General features: G+C 37.4%; 1 protein-coding gene across 1 annotated transcript in view; it reads left to right on the plus strand.

The window, feature by feature from the left end:
* The first annotated feature begins 240 nt into the window (after positions 1–240).
* Positions 241–21244, plus strand: part of ENPP1 (ectonucleotide pyrophosphatase/phosphodiesterase 1) — a 57926-nt gene continuing 36922 nt past the window's right edge. Inside the window, exon 1 of the mRNA XM_039849951.1 lies at positions 241–489. Coding sequence (XP_039705885.1) covers positions 253–489 — 237 coding nt within the window. The 5' untranslated portion in view covers positions 241–252. The remainder of the gene's footprint in view (positions 490–21244) is intronic.

Genomic DNA, 21244 nt, shown 5'->3' on the forward strand with positions numbered 1-21244 from the left:
AGGCTTTGGGGGAAGTGAAAGACACGCCCACGTAAAGGACCCAAAATAACCGACATGCACAGTGCCCGAAATCAGACAGGAAGCCAAATAATTCGGGGCGTTGAGTTGCTTTCCCCTCACTTCTAGCGTTGGGCGGGCGACAAGCCAAGGGTCTGGCCGCGAGGGGCGGGCGCGGCGGCGGGGCGGGGCGAGGCCAGCGCGGAGCCTATTAAAGGCGCGGCGGGGCTGCGGGGCGGGAGCGCTCGGGCCACGATGGAGCGCGACGGCTGCGCCGGGGGCGGGAGCCGCGGCGAGGGCGGGCACGGCCGCTGGGACGGCCTGGCGGGGAACGGCCGGGACCCGGGCCGCGGCCACGCCGCCGAGGCGCCCGGGGACCCTCAGACGGCAGCGTCCTTGCTGGCCCCCATGGACGTGGGGGAGGAGCCGCTGGAGAAGGCGGCGCGCGCCCGCCCGGCCAAAGACCCCAACACTTATAAAGTGCTCTCGCTGGTAGGTCCGCGGGCCGGCGCCCGGGGCGGGGCGGGCGGTGCCCGGCTCCTGCGCTCCGAGCGCAGTCAGCACCCGGGACCCGGAGAGAGGCAGCTCGTGTGCCGCTCCTCTGCGCCTTCACGCTCCGCTCTGCAGACTGCACTGCGTGCTCATCACTCCCGCGCCTTCTGTTTACCCCAGGGGAATAGTTCACTCTCACTCGTATTAACCGATGCTTATAAAAGAGCCTGTTTATGCAAGCAGACTGTTAAAAAATTGTGAACTTTAGAAATACTACCTCTAACCCCCAGTGAGTTCAAGGTGTTTAGAAAAAAAGAGAGCAGCCGGAAAGTTGTTGGTCTTCGAAACTGTCAACAATGTTTTACCCCTGTTGGGTGGCATTTTGCAGTACTAGTTGCAGTATTGATAACTCACCTTGCATTAACTGATTCCATTTGAAAAGATTTAACAGAGCTCAAGTTTGAAGGAACTTTAGAAAATACTTTTTCCTTTGGCTCTGTTGAGGAATTTCCTTGCAGCTGTTTAGCAATTCCATCACTATTAATCTCATGTGAGTGTAAAGAAACGTTTATGATTCTTTGTCCACCCTCTTAACCATAGGCTACACAGTTTTGTTGCTTACAGAAGTCCTCAGTATTCCTCGGCTATTTCATTATGACAGTTGCAGGATCCACAGCCAATTATGAAATATGGGAGTTGTTTTTCAGTCTAGATCTGTGCTGGGAAGTGCTGGACTGAGAGTCAGAAGCCTGGGATGTTGGTTTCATGGTCGTTATTAATTGCTAAGGACTTTATAATCTCTCCCCAAACTTCAGTTTCTTCTGTGTTCAAATGAGGACATCAGCTCCGTTGCATATCGTGTAAGATTATTGTGAGGATCAAATAGAACGATGTATGTGGGGAAGTAAATTGAAAACCTACAAGGAGATGAAATCATTTTTATTGTATTATGTGGAAAGAATAGATTTCTATGTATAGTGTACCCTAAAATAGATCGTCATGTACATATTATGATTTGACCAGTGCTGTCTAGAGAATATCTTTTCTGATTTTTGAAATCTTTTTTTCTTTCATAAACGTTTCCATTTTCATTATAGCTTGAGTGGCGTAGAAATGTTACAATACTTTCAGGAACCAACATTCCTAGACTAAAGAAATGGTGTCATATACTTAGTACTTAAAAATAAGCCCAAGATTCAAACAGTAAGTGTCCCAAATCACGTTTTTAACTCGTTATATTTTGTATCATATATCACTCTTTAGAACGCAAGCTATTGATGAGAACTTAGCTTTAGTCTGTTGAGTTACCTTTTCAGTTTTTTTCAGTAGGAGACCTTAGCTTTTATATCACAATCACTTAAGTTATTTACTATCAGTACTTCAGATGTTTTGCACACCACGCAGTATTTGGTAATTATATATTGAATCTATATGTAACTCCTATGTGAAATCATATCTAAATGCCCATACTCTTGAAAGGTTGCTAAATTTCCAATTGCCAAGTTTAGTTTTTAAATCTTTCCTACTCATTTATTTAGTGATCCACAATTGGTATCAGTAAAGGGCTGTCTTTGGAACATGCCTTCTAATCTTTGACCCCTGCGATCAGCTAACTGGTCAGACAGCATTCCGTTATGCTCTGATGATGCAACTCTAGAGAGGTGTTTAACGTGGAGGTGTCCTAGGACATACTTCCACAATTAGGACAATTCTGAATATTTTTTTATTGTTTTTTGTTTTTTGTTTTTTTTTTTTTGCCATAACACAGATTTAACTGGAAATAATTATCTTGATGAAATACTGTGGGACATTAACATCCACCAAAACTCATTGCTGTATTTTTGAAACTCTTAATTTACCCATTTTTTTCTCCCTCCCTTTCTTCAATACCCTTCTTTTCCTAAGACCTTTTCCAAATGATGCACTTCCGAATGGAAAGTCTCTAAAAGGAACTTGACAATTGTCATCAAAGAGCTCTGGGATATGTCTCCTAGAAAGAAGCTGCAATTATGGGATAACTTTTTCAGGTTAAACATGAGCACACTTTTCATCAAGCTGAAGACATGGACTGGCTAATTGCATCTGGGGTCGAGCTTATGAGAGGCCAGCCACTTAGGAGGTCCTCAGCCAGTTTTTATCTAGCAGGATAAACACGAGAGTTGCCGTGCAGAGAATGATCTGTGGCAACCTGACTATTGCATTTTTTGGAAAATTTCTCATAAACTAAATGATATAGGTGTGTGAGAGTGGATGCAGAGGGGAAGGTCCTGCCCTACCCTTGCCTCTCACCAGTGTGGTATTTGATCCCAGGAAAAGATCAGCAAGCTCTGCTCTTGGGGCTTTTGGCTCTAGGCCCTGGAAATGCTCATTCTTAGGCTCTCAGCCAGACTGCAGAAAATTTCAAGAGAGCAAATACAAGTAGTATTCTCGATATACTTCAATAGATATGTTAAATACTTTCCTTGGTTCCAAATTAAGTTTTGAACTAAAATGTCCACTTTCACTGAGGTTGGACTTGAAGGTTTATTTGAAATGTCCTTCTTGTTTCCTGGCATAATTTTAAAGGGACAAGTAACTTTCAGCCACATGGCAGTAAATTTCTCCATTCTCTAGCGAGCTGTTCTACAGCATTATTTTGTGTTTGTGACCTTCTGATGTACTTATGAATATATAGACCTATGTATGTGTAAAGAGCCTTATGTGTGGGTGGTGGTGAGTGAATACTACTTTCACCTTTCAATGAAAGAGTTCTTTGTAAGTAGCAGAAGTTGGCCTTGTTTATCAGACATTTGGTTGCAAAAGTTATTAATTCTGTTAGCTTTCCCTTCCTCTTGCAACACATTATCTTATCTCTAAAATACAGCATGGACAATATTCAAGATAGTTCTCTGCTCTTAATCTGACCTGGAATTGACATTGCTCCTTGATTTGTAAAATTTGGCATCTGTCCAGCCATAGTTTAGCATTTTATTTTTAAATAACCAGAGCATCTTAGAGGCCAGAGAAGTCCCCTGTTTGCCCCTTATGATATTTGTTACATAGGTTCTAATAAAATGTGCCAGAGATTTCTAGGAACCCAAAAAGATTGTTGTGTTTGCTGCTGGGACCAGCACAGTGTCAGCTTTTGGTTGACTGAAGAATGCACAGCATTTTTACTTAGTCCTAGTAACACTTTGACTTGGAAAGGGGCAAGATGGCAAGACTAAATACATAACCACACACTCATATGGCCAGCTGAAGGGCAGGAATCCAAATATAGATACAGTGAGAGAGATGACACTTGGGTATAAACTCAGGGAAAAGATCAAACTGGTATCAAACATTTTATTAGCATATGATAATTATCGCTATAATATATAATAATATAATTATTGCTATAAAAGGGAGATGGAAGAGGCAGTGAATGAACTATAAAGAAAAGTTCTGAACTAAGGCCAGTGTACCAAAGAGGCCAAACAAGGTCGCTGTGATAACTTGGATTCAGAATTAGGATCTAACCACGGGGCATTTGCTCAGGTACAAACAACCTAATGTGGCCATCTGACATGTACAAGTCAGGCCATCCTGTAGGTATGAATGAGAGTCTCCCTCACACCAAGGCTTCTTCTGTTTGGGTGATTTTGCTGTCGACACCCCAAATTCAATCTTTGTGGCTTTTTTAGGGAACTGTTTTCTCTAGCATTGCTTTCTATTGCTTCCTTTCTTCTGCCTTGAGTCATATTCTGGTATTTTTCTCTCTCAGTATTAATGTCTCAGCTATTTCTACTCCATGCAATCTCTTTCTCATGGATACACAGCCACCCTTTCAACATCTTTCTTTTTTTCCCTCCTATCTCACTTTTTAGTTAGCTCTGTACTCAGTTTTGCTGTCTCCGCCCCATCATATCCTAATTATGGCTGAGGGGAATCTCTAATGGGCATGTTGAGAGACATTATGCATTCTATATAATAAAGAACTGGAAAACATTAATTCTTTTAGAATATTTGCAGAAATTTTTATTCTCATCTTCCTCTAGCTAACACTTTTCCCCTCAGATATCAATATTAAAGGTAAATGAAAATAGCCCTATATTTAATTTTGTTTTGATGAATTCCATTGCAAAATAGTCATGACTTTTAAGACATGGCAAATATATTTTATCTATATTTTATCTATATTATGGGCTTATTGAAGAACACAGAGATTCTGTTTTTTTTCTTTTTGCAAAGGGAAAGGGCATTTCAAGTTCTAAACAACTTAGGAACAAATAAGCTTTTAGAATACAACTCATAATTAGAGATCTGCCTTTAGTTTAAAATAAACATGTCTCTATCAACCATGAAATATCCTCCAAACAACAAAAAAATACAAATACTCCTTTGCAACAAGAACCAATAATCAAAATACTAACCCATCATGAACACTGTTTGGCATCAAATAAGACCTAAGTTATGTATCTACCAAGGAAAGAAAGTGTAATAATACATTTAAGAGGACTTTTCAAAAAAAAAAATGACCAGAATGTTCAGCCAAATATTAATTAGAACACTCTATTTCCTGAGTGTTTTAGCTATCTGAGATTCAATTCCAAGAATTAAGATAACATCGGTAATATTTTTCATTATTTTCTTCTCTTTTACTTGCTTTTAGTTTTTAAAATAAGATTTGGTAGAGATGTAGGTAGTAAAAAGTTTTTTAGATGATTGTAATCATTCTCATTGCACTTAGAAGTTTTAGAAAGCATTTTCCCATACATTCTTAATTGATCCTCAGCACCTCAGCAACTTTAAATTGGTGGCAGACGTACTTTACAGGTAAGGAAGCATCCGACTCACAGGAGTACAGTCAGGATTCTTAGACATTACTGTGCATAGGAACCACTTGGGAACTCTTATAGACAGATTCCTTGGCTCCAATTCCAGAGATTGTGAGTTGAATATTTGGAATTGTTATGGACTGAGTGTTTGTGGCCCCCCACTCCCAATTCATATGTTGAAGCCCTTCCTCCAGAATGTGATGGTGTTTGGAGGCAAGGCCTTTGGGCAGTATAATTAGGTTTATATGAGTGCATGAGAGTAGGACCCTCTTGGTGGGATGAATGGCCTCATAAGAAGAGGAAGAGCGATCTTGCTCTTTCTCTCTCTCTGTGCACTCACCGAGGAAAGGCCATGTGAGGACACAGCGAAAGATGGCCGTCTGCAGTCCAGGAAGGAGAGCTCTCCCCAGGAAATGAATTGGTTAGCACCTTGACCTTGGATTTCCCAATCTCCAGAACTATGAGAAAATAAATTTCCATTGTTTAACCAGTCTATGGTATATTGTTATAGCAGCCCAAGCAGACTAAGACAGGAATGGGCCCAAGGATTTTGCATTTTTTAACAAGTACCTTGAGTTATTCAGATGTAGATGGTTGATTTACTCCACTTCTAGAAACAGTGGGTTAAATTTATAGTCTATTAGTGACTAATAGACTTTCATAAGTGAATGAATTTTTAACTCAAATTTTCATTCTGGACTAATGGCTAATGCCATCCCATTCATTTGCTGTTTGCCATTGTGTGGTCAGTAGTCATGTGTTGTTGTGAGCTTCCAGTGTATTCAAACTTTTGGGATAGTGGCTTTCTTCTTATTTTGAGTTTCCTTCTCAATACATTTAAAATATACTAGACTAGAAAAATGGAGAGTCATGATAGTCATTTTGGAGGGAGTAATTTTTTGTAAGCATATCTTATTTGTAGATTGATCATTTGCTCATATCTTAAGACTTTACAGATTTAGGTGGCAAACATTTTATCATAGGTGTGATTTGGGACTCTTAAATTAAGATCATTTTTGTCTTGGTTTTCAAGAGAATAATCCCAAGAAAGTAGCTTGTCCTAAAGTGGCTTTCTTTCCCTTTAAGAACTTTTTGACATTAGCAGGCATCAGGAGCTTAAGAGGTCTCATGGAGAGAGAGAACTAAAAAGAAATCTAAGTGGTTTTTTTATGATGCTACTGTGCAGCAAAATAAATATAATTATTGTGAGATTTTTCCAAAGCCTCATATTCTCCAGATTACCTTTACATGATTTGGATATATGTTCACCAATAAGACAACACAGGTAAAACAGTTTCGGCCAAAATATTTCAGGTGGCAATTCTCAAAGCATGGTCCCTAAGAGCTTTTCAGGGAGACTGTGGAGTCCAAAGTATTTTAACAACAATAGTAAGACATTATTTGCTCTTTTCACCATGTTGACACTTACAATGATGTTATTAAAGCATTGGTGAGTAAAACTACTGGCACTTTGGTAGAAATCAAGGCAGTAGCACCAATTGTACAAGTAGTCAGGCACTTGCAATGAAAATAAAAGTTTTGCTTAAAAGAATGTACTAGATGAAACAGTAAAAGTATCCTTGATGAAGCAGATTTTATTAAATTTCAGCTCTAAATTACCTATTCTTAATATTCTGTATGACAAAATTGGAAGTGTGTGTATACTGCTGCATACTGATGTACCATTATTTCTGGAGGAAAAGCAATTGTGCAGTTGAGTTGTAAGGTGAACTGGCTGCTTTTTTTTTTCTTTTCTTTTGTGGAATACCAGTTTTAGGTGAAAAAGCAACTGACAAACTGGTTATCAGACTTGGATATTTGGCACATAGTTTCTCATAAATGAATGATGTTAACATGTCACTTGAAAGAAAACAAATGAAGGTAATTTTTGCCCATGATACAATATGAGCTTTCAAGCAAAAATTATAGTTTTGGAAAACTTGTATCTGCCATTGCTAGCTTGACAGCTTCTCAATCTTTAAAGACTTTTCTGATGAAATTGATGGTGATACAATGTAATTTTTATATGGCATGGCATGTGTCAACATTTAGAAGAACTACATCACTCGGTGAACCAATGGACTAATGGGTGATTTATAGAATTATGCATGGATAATAGTGCCAGTCAAAGTGTAAGATAGACTAATGGATTTTAATGTAATAGTATGAAAAGTTTATTAATATTGTTTCAAGTTTCATGTTGCATTTTGCTTTTAAGAAATTACCACTTGTCGGTGTAGTTCTAAAGAAAAAAAAATGTCCACAGTGATCTGAAAAAGGCTTTTTGGGTCTTCAGTGATTTTTAAGAGTATAAAGAGATTCTAAGACCAAAAGTTTGGAGAATATATGCTTTAAGAAAAGGTGTACATTCAGTAGTATTTTATGAACTAGGGAGGTGGGGAAAGGAGATTAAGACATAAAAAGAATCAGCTAGTTACAAAAATTATATCTTTATTTAAGTAAGGTCCTTTATAGATTTCGGAATACTTTTACATCTAGTAACTCCTTTGGTTCAAACCAGAGTTCTGCCATTATCCCCATGTTAGAGATGAAAAAAATCATGGCTTAGAGAAATTTGGGGGACTTTCCAAAATCACAAAATTAATACTCTTAATCTCATCACTGTAGTTTATTGACCAATGGTTTTAAATCCTAGTAGTGTTGTCTGTTTGAATGTAGGCAAATAACTTAAGTTTGCTGAATGTCAGCTTCCACAACCATAAATGAGAGATGATAAAACCATACTAGGTGTTAAGGAAATTAAATTAGATAACATATACAAAATGTTGCATAGTGTGCCCTAAATCAGGAGTCCCCAGCCCCTGGGCTTCAGACCGGTACTGTTCCGTGGCCTGTTAGGAACCAGGCCACATAGCTGGAGGTAAGAGGCGGGCAGCAAGCAAATCTTCATCTGTATTTGCAGTTGCTCCCCAGCGCCAGCATTACCACCTCAGCTCCACCTCAGATCATCAGGCATTAGATTCTCATAGGAGCACAAGTCCCTGGTTCCAAAAAGTGGGAACTGCCCTAAGTGATTGTTTTCTTGTTATTATTGCTAAGCTTCAGTGTGACTGAATTTTTTTATTTTTCCTTACTCAGAAGACACTTTACATCCTTGCTATTGGAAAGTGTGGTCTGCAGACTAGTATGTCAGCATCACTTCCTTGCAGCCTGTAAGAAATGCAAAATCTTGGGCCTCATCCCAGACCTACTGAACCAAAATCTGCATTTCCACAAATCCCCAGGATTTTGCACATTAAAGTTTGAGGAGCTATACTTCATAGGGCAATGCAGTAGAGAAGGCACAGCAACTGGAATTTCTTTAGCTGGGGGTCCTAATCAACTCTTGTTCTGCCATTGACTTCATATTTGATGCTATGATAAAAAAAAAATTACTAAATAGTCATTCATGACTTTAGCTGTGTTGGTGTTTGGTTAAAATGGTGCTACTGCTGATCGCATTTCACCCCTTTCCTTCCTTGGACCTCAGAGGAGCATTGATGAAAGTAGCCCCATTGTTCTTGTGGGGTGTACAGGACACTGGACTCGCAATTTCTTCCTCCCTTCACGTGTACAGTTTCCATCTTTCAGGAGCCTATGTATTTTCTTATACTTTACATTGCCTTTTCCTTACTCTGCCTTGGCTTGTCCTTTAATTGTGCTTTATTACTCTTGGCTGTGCCAATCTGCCTCTTCTGTGATCTGAAAACATTCAGTTGTTCTTTCCAATTCAACCATTCATCTTTTAAAGTATCAAGTAGATTTCACTTAACATCTCATCATCAATAGAACTCTTCAGTTCAGAGTTTCCACTGCAGTACCTTCTGCACAATCAACAATGTACTTGACACAAAACCAAAACAAAGAAATTGTATACCAGGGCTTTTTCAGGTGGTATTGAATCAGGTTAAATGTCCTTGGCACAGAGTTTGTTCCATAATGCTTACTCGGCCAAACACACTGGCTTCCTATAAAGTGCCACCCAGCATCATTTAGATTAGAATCTCCTGGGGAATAGGAAACAGGCGAGTGAAGTATATTCAGGTGGGAAGGGTGTGGGTCAGGAGGATTATGAATAGACTGTGTTGGTCTTTTCTATTTTTGGATTAACCAGGGAAATAAGTACAAAACAACTCTATACTTGTACACTATTTATTTAAATATCCTACTGACCAGCTCAAAGGAAGTAAATGTGAAGTATGTTGGCCTATAAAAGTATTTTACATTTTTCATCTCTTGGGAGCTTTCAAAGAAAAAGAGAATGATGGTTTTTCTGGGACGATTCAGACAAAAGTTTGAGAGACGGGTCATGTAAAGAGTCCTCAACTTAGAAACAAGAATTATTTGCCCTGTGACCTTTGAACAGTCGCTTTGCTTCTGTGACTTTCAGTTTTCTTAACCATAATGAGAGGGATTTGGATTAGGTGGGTTCCTTCTAGGTCTAAAATCTTTGTATAGAGAGCTTAAAATATTTTTCCCTTGTTATAAAAATACCACATATTGCAGAAAGCTCAGAAAATGCAAAAAAGTATAAAGAAGAATATAAAAATCGCTATCTTATTATATGCTATTAATGTTTTGTTTTTTTTTCCCCCTTCCCTCAGGACTTTTCTTTGTGTGTGGATCACTTTTTTTTTTTAATGGGATCATACTGCATATACTGTTTCATTTCCTTTTTCCATTTATGTTCCATTATGGGATTTGCCATTGCTAGAGAGCTTTTCATGAATAGGATTTGAGATTTTTATTTTACTAATCTTAGCTAATCTTAGTTTATGAGGTAATCTTTGAAACCATTTCTAGTTGTATCTCAGACATAATCAGTCCCCCAAAAATTATTTTTATTTTTTTAGTACACATTTTCTGTTGTTTTCATTTCTTCATTGCTTGTGTTTTTTTTATGGTTTGATTATTAGTTTTCCTAAAATAATGCCTTCCTTTCATGATGATTCCACTCAGAATTTCCCAGAGACTGCCACAACCTATGTGGGGAAATGTATATTCCTAAACTCCATCTTCTTTTTAGGCTTATTTCTCATCACTTGACTAACAGTTACCACCCAAGGGCTTACATGAACAGTTTTTTCCATTCATAGCACTCCTGAAGGTTATGACATACATGTGTAGTCACTTATTATTCAATATTTGTCAAGCATTTAGAGCAGACCCTTGCATGCAGTAAGTGCTATGTAAGTATTTGCTGAATTTCATACATGCCTTCATTGAGTTTACTCTTTGTCAGGCCCTTTGTTAAGCACTTTATCTCACTTTAATTGATACTGTGTAAGGTGGGAGGAAGCAAACCTGTTGGCTGGTGATTGAGCCTGGTCTGGGACCCACACCTCAGTCCTTTATCTTATATAGGACATTTGTATTATGCGAGTAACTTGGAATTAGGATTTCAAAGAGCTCAGTTATTTTTTAGTCAACTTCTGCTCTTATGGTACTTTGCCAATTTAGAGTCAGGGGCTCAAAAGGCATATCTCTCACAAATGTTCCAGCTTTGCTGAAACACACCTGCCATTACTATCAGGTCAGACTTGGACTGTTCCCCAAACACACTTTGTGTAGATTACTTCTGCTCTCTACCCCGGGAGTGATCCTTTCACTCTTTCTTACCCAGCACCCTGGGATCCACATCAATTTATTCTCCCACATGAAACATTCCTTAGCTGCTCTTTGGTCAGCTCTACCCTGTCCCTGAACCGCTGAATTGTCACTTAGGCAGAGAGAGGCCATAGAGGTTAGTGGTTAAGAGCCAGGCTCAGGAGCCAGACTGCTGGAGTGTGAATCCTGTCTCTGCCAGTAACCGCTCTGTGTCCTTGGGCAAGCCCCTTCTCTGTGCCTTAATTTTCTCACCTGTAATATGGGGATAATAATAAGAGCGACCTCATAAGTTTGTATTGAAGGTTAAATGAATTAATATATGTAAATTAATTATAAAAGTGCTTGAGAAATAGATGCTAGATTAGGGTTTATTGTTGTTGTTATGATTAATAACTTTTTAAACAAATACTTATCGTTTCCACTGTGTGAGCAGTCAGCCCTTTCAAGAGGCTGGAGGCTAAATGGTGATAAGAGAAGGGGAAAGACTCCCTGTTATCGTGGTCTATCCCCACAGGACCCGATATTTAAAATTAATTAACTAATTTTATAGTTGACATACAATATTTTATTAGTTTCAGGTGTACAAAATAGTGGTTTGACATTTATATACTTTATGAAGTGATTGCCACACTAAGTCCGGTAGTCCTCTGTTGCTGTACAAAGTTATTACGGTATCATTGAATATATTCCCAGGACCAGATATTTATCAAAGATTCCCACAAGATTGTCTCACGTTGCAGCTGTGCTACGTGCTACCTAGAAGCTGTACACAGGGCTTAGTCGTAGAGGTCTGAGAAGGCGTCCCTGAGGAAGTGACAGGTAAGCAGAAGAGGATTCTGAGGGGACGTAGCAGCATGTGCATAGGTGCTGGAATAGCAGGGAGTTATGGTCCATCCCAGAAAGGGAAAAAAAAATATCCAGGGTGGCGGGTTACAGAGAGGTGTGTGATAGGTGACAAGGTCAGAAAAGTGGTCAGGGACCAGGTCTAGGCAGGGCCTTGAAGACCATTTTAGGGATTTGAGGTTTTGTTTAAGGGCAAGTGGAAATCACTGAAGTCTTTTTCTATTTGTTTGTTTTTGTTTTTAGTGCCAAAATCTGATTTACATTTTGAAAAGGTCATTTTAGCTTTAGTGGCAGGAACGAATTAAAGGGAGCATATTGGGTCAAGAAAGATCATTTTTTACTTGGCCATTTCATAACTACCTTTTTTCTACTAAATTTTAAGTTCTAATGTGGCTGTTTAAAATTTACATTAATTAAAATTAAAATAAAAAGGAATTAAATTTCTCAGTCTAACTACTTTTCAAGTGATCAACAGCGACCTGCCAGCCACTACTGTATCAGGCAGCACAGACATATGGAACTTTTTATCTCAGAACTACTGTTACATAGTGCTTAAAGGTTGTGTTAGTGAAGAGATTTTTTTTTTTAATTTTATAGTTCTTCCAGAAAGTAATAATGAAACATTTGTTCAATAAACATTTGTTAGAACAAAAGAAATTGCTTAAAAGGATTAAATTATGAATGTTCTTTAAAAAATAATTTTAAGATTCCTTATCCAAATAAATTAGTATAATTAAGTTGACATAAGCCTAAATATATACACTGAAAGGTGATACATTTCTGAAATTATGTTCCCTCCAGAATAGTAAACCTATGTATCTGTTACCAGTTTTTAAGTTCTTTCTGTAAGCTGCCACTGGAATTGTCATTTGAGTCTTTACAGAAGACTCTATCTGGATCTTTATAGAAAGTAAGTGGTTGCTTGTTATCTCTCTGTTACCCACTTCCTGTCCTCATGAGAAATTACCAAAAATCCTCTCTTTCTGTTGTCTATTTCCACTGTGCCCATGTTTCAAGAATAAATACAAAGCACTCTAGTCATTATATTCCAAAAATTATTTCATAAAAAAAAAGAAATCACATAACCCTAACTGAGCACAGTGTTCCTTTCCACCTTTGTGTTTCATCTTTGACCTACTCTCTGCATAGGCAAGATACCTACCTAAGCAAGAAAAACAATGTCTTTTGGATAAAACCCATGGTGCTTTACCTTTTAATCCATCTGTTTTTATCCTCTGCCTGAAGATAGGAAGGGCTGTCCTGTACCATAAATAAATGACTTTCGTCTCATGAGTTTAACTAAACATAAAACATTTTTCTGTAAAATCATTTAATACTACTTTTATTTAATGAATCATATCTTTCTCAGTCCTAGTTTCAAAAGAAACAAACTATTTTCAGGATGATTTTGGCTGCGCTGTTTTTTTTCCCCCCTTGAAATCCAATTTAAGCAAGATCTAATAAAATATTTTTTGCATCCAGGAGTTTAAGAATTAAAAACAAGTGAACCCTCAAAATGGGAAGATCTTTGACTGTATTAAATTTAGCTCAGATTATATACCTTGGGATGTGCGTGTGTGTGTGTGTGTATGTCTCTCTGTCTCTCTGTCTGTCTCTCTGTCTCTATGTCTCTTTCTTTCTATCTCTCTGTCTGATGTCTGATCATTTGCTATACTGGCCAGGGTCCAATCAGAAGAACAAAGGCCATACTTGATAATTTAATCAGGGGAATTTGATAAAAGAAACGAGTTACAAAGGCATTGGAAAAGCTGAAAGCCAAATGGGGTAATGTAGCAGTGAGGCAATGCCTTCCTCCAATGAAGTAATGAAGAACCAGGTTGTGACCCTAGTAAAGCTGACCAGTTGTGCACTTTCAGCATAATCAGCTCTTTGCTTCCTTCATTGATCATTACCTTGGGAACAATTTAGGCATATACTCTGGAAGAAGGAGAAAAGCAAGTGTGTTCTTTCATGTGGTCAGGGAGCCATGTTGGTTATACTACCCATTTGATAAATTCATCCCTGTTTAGCATCTGATCATTAGCTCTGTAGACTCAAAAACCTCTCACAGTTTTTGATGGGTCAGAAATTCTGGAAAGGCTTGACTGGGCAGGTGTGGTTCAGTGTCTCTCTTGCAGTTGCAGTCAGATGGTGGCCGGAGTTGCAACAGTAGGGAATGGAGCATCTAGGAGCCGGCCAGGTGTCTCTCTCCCACTTCTTGTAGTTTTATGACTTCACTGTGTGGTCTCTATACATGGGATAGTTTGGGTTTACTCACAGCCTCAGAGTAGATTGCTTACGTGGGGGCTGAAGACTTTAACACCAGGTATAATGGATCTACATAATTAAAAAATGATTGGATAGTATTTTATATTGTTTGGAACTACCATAATAATTATATTTACTCACTTGTTTATTAACAGAAATTTAGGTTATTTGCACATTTTGCTATTATACACATTACTACAATAAATAAATATCTGTATGCATGTGCTTATGTGAAATTTTCTATCATATAATAGAACTGGCTTTGCAGAAGTAGAGGATATGAACATTTTGAATTTAGATAGTTATTTAAATGACATTTTAGAAAGAAACTTATATTTCTATGAAGACTGTGAAAATGCCGGTTTCACTTCACATTCTTGGTAACACTTGAAATTATCAGTCTTTTTTGAACATTTGTCAGTTTTTTTGAGTAAAAAGGGGACTCTAATTTATAGTACTTTAATTTTTAATGAAGGTGAATGTCATCTTTTTATTAGCAGTTTTCTTTAAAAAGCTGATTTATTACTTTTGGTACTTTGAAAATATGGGTTATCTTTTCTATTTGATTTTTATACATCCATTATCTATCATGGACATTAACCTCTTGTCATATGTTCAAAATGTTTTACCCTGGTTTCCTCCACCCAAATTTTACTTTTGGTAAATTTTTTTGTTGCAGGGGGTGGTTGTAGAAATTCGTAACTTTTCTGGATTTTGCACTATACTTGTAAAGGTGTTTACCATCCTAAAATTATACCCATAATTTCTTCTGATATCATGTTAAACCTTTAAATGTTAACTCTATCCATCATTTTGTTATAAGACAAGAGACAGAAATACAGTTTATTATACACTTTCCTTAAGATCTCTATTCTCAATAGATTGTTTTTCTTAAGAAGCTAAAGTAAATCAGAAGATTATATAAAGGCCACAAAAATGTATTTTGCTATACTAACAGTCCTACTGAAGACAGAAGACAGTTAAATAAGATATCAGATTAAGAACAGAGTGTTGATATTTTATAATTCTGTGATCACTTCTGGCATTATCTTTTCGTGGATGTAAATAGAAGCTCTAAGGGCAGGAGGCTGTATCTATATAGGAGTTAACCCCCACCCCCAGCCTTTTTAACAGTGATCTACTTTGTATTGAGGTGTTATCTGTTACTGACCTTGTTGACTAGGTACCTGTGTCCCAGGATGCAGTGAGGGTGTACAAGTCATAGAGTAAAGGGTGCCATCCAAGCTTAGTCTCTACTGAAACCATTACTTCACAATACCAAATGGGTGTTTTACCCTTTGACCTTTAACTTCAAAGAGAAATGGTCTGTGACTGTACTTGGCGAGGTCTGGGAGATGTGATTTGCTCACTCAGGCAGAAGTTGTAAGTGGATATTCTTTTCTTTGAAAACATTTGGTATTGTTTAAAGCAAAAATAAATGGGAACGGGATGGGAAAGGAGAATCACTACACTAGGTAAATCAGTTCTCTAGAGGCCTTTCAGGGTCCCAGGAAAATTTCTAATATGAAGAATAAGAATATGGCTCAGGATGTGGGGTGGGGAGTGATCCAAATAAATGCAGGCTCAGTTGTCAGGGAGAATTAGATTCATTGATATCTTAGGTTTATTAGGGACCGTGGAGAATATCTAGTCCAGTCAAAGGAAGGGACTACAGATGACATGGCTTTCTCAGAAGCACAAAGCTCCAAATGTAATTCACATCTTAATTTGGATATAAAGGCTTGGGAGTTATTGGTCCTTTTGTAATTAGGGCCACAATTTTACCATACTTATGTTTTTAATAAAAAATGGCTAGAATTTTAGTAATTTCCTTACAATTTGTGGTAAAGTATTAACATTGTTTTCTTAAGCCAGCCTTTTAATTTGATATTTCATTTTAACCTGTCCTCCTAAAATTTTTTTTTCAGTCAACATTACCAGCTCCCATAGTCTACTGATATGAACTTTCTTTGAAACTTTTCTTCAAATAATTATTTACCAGGATAATTCTTTGAAAAGTAGGGAAATGATAAAATGATTATTCGCTTAATTATCAAAGGTACAAAAAAAAAAAACAAACTTTTCTGGACTATTTTAGTTTAGCGAAGAATCTCATAGTTTTATTTTCCCAAAAGGATGAGTTTTACCAAATGTGTACTGTGCTCATTCAAAATAATTGTTTCGAACTGTACTTTCTTTTGTCAGTGACTTGCAACAGATTTATATTAGATTAAGGGCATTATCTTCTCTATCTTTTATGTACATAGTGTCATACCTGAATTAAAAAAAAAATCTATCAGTTATTATCTTTCTTTCTTAGGAAAGGGTTAAAAAGAGCCCCTGAACCAGTTTAAATAATAATTTGTTTCTATTTCATGTCTTACAAAACTGCTCTCTGTCTCCTTCTGATTTTATCTTTCTTCTGTTCTTTTTAAAAAGATATGAGACAAAAAGAAACGTGGAGATTCCAAAAAAGAACATGTTTTTTTTAACGTGTATGTAGTTCTCTTCACTCACAACTGGAATCCACTTTAGTAAAGTCTATTAAACTCAGCCTGCTGCTGATTTCCCTGCTTACTAACTATGAGACATATTTGCCATTTAAAAAAAAATGCACTAGATTCATGACATTATTTCTGACAAATTAGAAGCAAGTACTATTTGAAATGATGGCATACATCCAGCAATTCTATTAATCATTATTGTAAAGAAATGTGTTGATGGTGGATTCTGGGAATGTAAACCAAAATTTCTGTGATATATCTTTGAAGAATGTTTTTGTGGCCTTTGGTTTTAATAGCACTTTGGAAAGTGCTGTACTGTGGAAAGTGTTTGTGGTTTTCACAGAGAAGAAATTCTTCTTATCACGTGGTGTTACCGTATTCTGTTATGTTGTTATTAGCCTTCTGATTGGTCCTTTAGTTACTCTTACAAACATTGGTTTGGTAATAAATGGCCTTGTATACTAAGGCCCTAGATATTTTGGGGTTTTTGTTGTCATTGTGTATGAGCATGTCGTTTAATAAATTACTAGTTATTGCTTAAAACTTTACAAAACGACACATGTTACTTTTAACTTAATAGCTTTTCTTTCTTCTGTGAGCAGTCTTGAATCTGTGCTAGTCTCAAGTGACAGATATTGCTATAATTTCTTAGATTCTTAATTGAGATATGTTAATGACATAATAAACAATATCACTATTCCCATAATTGCCAAAGCTGACATAATTGTGAGGATAAAGGACATTCTGCTTAAGACATTTATCATATTAGATGTTCCCTGGCACAGACATTTATATTTCTTAAACTGAATTTGATGAGGTTTAGCATGGGTTAGAGAGATGGAGATATAAAAGATATATTTTTGAAAGCTATCATAAATTAGAAATGGAGCTAAAGTTTCGAAGTCATAGTTTCACTCTGTGGGAATTATTCTATTGTGTTGTTGAATTAAACTACTTTGAGAAGAAAATTCAAATTGAATTAGATTTCACGGCTCTCAAAATTGAAGAGAAATTTTCTACTGAAAACTGTTGTGTCCAGAATAACCAGACCCAACTTGAGTGCTCTTAACCAGGAGACAGTTTATTAGCCGGCGGCTGTCCTTGCAAAGGAGCAGCCCCGAAATGCCAAGATACAAGGTTTTTAAGCCCTAAATCCTATTTCTCATTCTGTCTTAAACACAAAGGTCCATCTTTCTCCTATTCACTACCTGTCAACCCACTGGTCAGGTGTGTAAGCGGGAAGTACAGAAGCAGAAAGCTTGTGTTAGAATGTTATGTTCCTATGGGTGATTGCCTATGTTTTCATGGACAATAGCCAGTGTTCCCATGGGCGATGACCAAACAGTAATTTTCAGCTTATATACAATTGATTATTTTTCATGCCACGCAAGCAAGCAGGGTTACACAGGCTAAAATTGGCAGTTAGCGTATGAGCTCATTGTTACAAGTTTCATGATTAACAGAATGTGGTTAGGGGTTCCAGAAACTAGGCCTAAGTTATAGACTTCTTTTGTCCAGTTTCAGGTTTTAATTATTCTTTAACCCTTTCACATTTCAGTGGGCTATTACAAAAACTATTCTGATTGGGTTTTGCATAACAGTAATAGGCATTCCAAATTTCATCTTTTATGGATGGAACTATAGATGAGAAATGATTGGTTCTGTTTTTGTACTTTTGTTTTAATTACATGCTATGCATTATCTTATATAAGGTAAATCTAAGTAACATCTTTTCGCAAAGAAGAGGTGATTAAAAAAATCAGTGTGCCTCTTCTGCAGGAAGTCTTTGGCCTCCATATACCATAAGCTGGGTGTTTTAAACTAATGGTTATGATTTCAATACTTGCTTACCACTATATCTTTCCATAGTTTTCCTCAAGATGAGACTTATTTGTAACAAAACTGTTCACAAGTTCTCTTTTACATTTAGTAAGGACAGTAAAGTTATTGGTAATCTTCATCACTGAATTTCTTCCAGCAATGAGGGAATATGTATTTAAAGTCAATAAATTTCATAATACAAATAAAGTTCTCTGTGATTTTCGTTTATTGGTAAAATGTTAATTGAATAGTCAAAGTACTAGAACTTTGGGGTCAGTCTTCTTACTTCCAGCAAGTCCATCATGCCAATTTAAAGTTTCTGCTTTCGGTTTCATCTCCATTCCATTCTGTCCTACTTCAGAGAACTCAGATTCTGAAATTCCTTTCTGGGCTTATAACTTTGGTTCTTCTTCCTCCCTTGCTTGCTCTCTCTTTCCCAGTTCCTCACACCCTTGACCTCTTCTCTTCTCCTATTTCTCTATTCAGATACCCATGTCCCTGTGGTCCTTACCCTGTTCAGCCATTGCATCCACTCCTTGACTTTTTTTGTCCCCTTTTCTGCTCTGTTTTCCTTCCCACCTCCCCATGCCATGTTATCTCTTTATTCCATTCCCCCACTGCCACTCCTGGATGTCTAGGCCATTTGGGTCCATTATAATCCATGATCTCAGGTGAAGCTGGCCTCCCAGAGCTTGAGAATCTTCTCTCTTCCCTTGTTGACTCAGTCTCCTTCGTCCCCACTGATGTGCTGCCATCCTTCTCATGGAATGTCCTAAGCCCCCTCTATTGCTTCAGAGCACCAGCTTGACTTTCTCACTTCCTGCAGATGCTTCTTACTTATCCAAGAAAATGGAAAAGGTCTGTCATCAACTGCTTCCATCAGTTTCTTATGGTTACATCTCAGGTTTTTTTTCTTTTTTGTGTGTGTGTCTTTTTCTCAAACTTCTTCTGACACCCCTATCTTTGAGGCTAACCCCATGAGAATATGTCATTTTATAGATTAAACATGACTTATTAAACCAGTCTCTCAAAATGAGCTTAGGCTGTATCTGGTTCTTGTTGTTGTTGTTGTTTTAATGAATTCATTCAAACTATTTTGAAATAAACATCCTTGGACACCTGTCTTACTCACTTGTGAGGGTATAGGCAGTTATAGCTTTGTATGACTCTGACATGCACAGTTTCAGTTACCATAGTTTAACACCTGTGCCCCAACAATATGGTTCGAATTTTCAATTGCCAAGATTTATTAACCGTAGTTGTATAAAGTTCAATCTTTGCTGCTAGTTTTTCAGTCCACAAACCATTACGTATGTAAATGCATATTGTAGTGTGGTCAGTGACCAATGTCACTTCTTCCAAAGTCTGTCAGTGATTGGTAATTATATATCTGTTGATCAGTTTAGCACAGAGAGCAAAGCAGATAGTTGAATTACTTCTTTGTCTTCCAGTGGTAAGCCTACACGACATTTCATAGAGGTGGATAATTGAAAGAGGGAATTGGCTGATGAAGATGAAAGCGCAGTAAAGAATAGAAAAGTGATAATGTTGGAAGTGAAATTCAAATTGAATATAAATGGGATTTTGGAAGAAATAGCTAACTGTGGGAATGTTAGCACTGTTGCTGTTGAATAGACTCTAGATATGTGGCCAGAGGAATTTAGTGATGGAGAATTTATTGTACTAAGTAAGGAGCATGGTTTCGATAAAAATGATGAAAATGTCCCAAAGGAAGTGACACGGGCACAAAAATTCATATTACAGGAACTCTTGAAGATGTCTCATATTGAAAGTGCAAAGGTTAACACATTGGAAACTTATCTAAAATTAGAAAGGAATGTGACAATTCACCAAGGCTTAGAAAAGATTCTCACTCTGTATTGTAAGTTATGTGATGAGAAGACGATAAAGTACTGTGCAAACTCTTCTTGATAAGTTTATTACAAAAATAGAAATAAAACTTTAATACTCCATGTTTTAAATTACAAGGTATTAAATATAGGTTAGTTTTACTGTAAGGGAGTTTTTAATATTTTTGATAGATACTTTAACCTTATGCTTCTGTGTGTTTGTGTCAGTTTAGACCACAGTCAAAGGTTTAGGAGACTCCATTTGTACTCTCTTCTGATACCCGGTCTGCCTCTGCTGTTATTTTACCTATTTGTTCAAGCTCTTCTGATGATTTCCTATTTTAATGGACATATATCCACTTAGGTTTTTGATTTCCTAAAAAAAAAAGTACTGGCCTAGATCTTGTTGTGTTTTAGACTCACTATACTCTTGCTCTCCATTTCTTTAATTGTTCCGTTTTGAAATAAGTTAGACCAGCTCCTTCAGTTTATTTACCATTCCTCTCCTCTTAGTTCTTGCAGTCATTTGAAAATAGGCACCTCGAGGACATAGGTTATGTTTGTTTTATTACTGAATAGCCAGTACTTCACCTTGAGACTGGCATGTGGTCAATACTGAATGTTTTATTTGAAGGAATGTGTTCATAAAAGCCGCTACCCACCATCCACCCTGCCCCATTCACCCATTTCTCCCGTCTCTTTATGTCTTCATCTTGGCTTTTGGGAAATACCACTACACCTTTCCATACCTCGACCCTGTGTCCATGTCCATTCCCTTTTGCATTTTCTTTGTTCCAGCCGAAACAGCTTCTCATTATTCATCTGCCACCTTCCATTAGCCTTCCTTCCTTTGAGCCTTTTCTTTTGCTGGCCTTCCTCCTAGAATTTTGCTCTGCTCTGTCCTCTCTCGCCTTCCCTCAACTCTTGCAATATCATATCATGATTTCCCTCTTTCAAGCCCAGCCCAAAGGATTTCTCTATGATGCACTTTCTGATCTCCCTCTCCCTAACCCCTCCAACCTTTCTCCTTTAAACAACTAGAGAACTTTGCAACTGCTTTGTAGGT

This window comes from Pteropus medius, unplaced genomic scaffold (assembly GCF_902729225.1).
Source record: "Pteropus medius unplaced genomic scaffold, Ma_sr-lr_union100, whole genome shotgun sequence".
NCBI classification, from domain to species: domain Eukaryota; kingdom Metazoa; phylum Chordata; class Mammalia; order Chiroptera; family Pteropodidae; genus Pteropus; species Pteropus medius.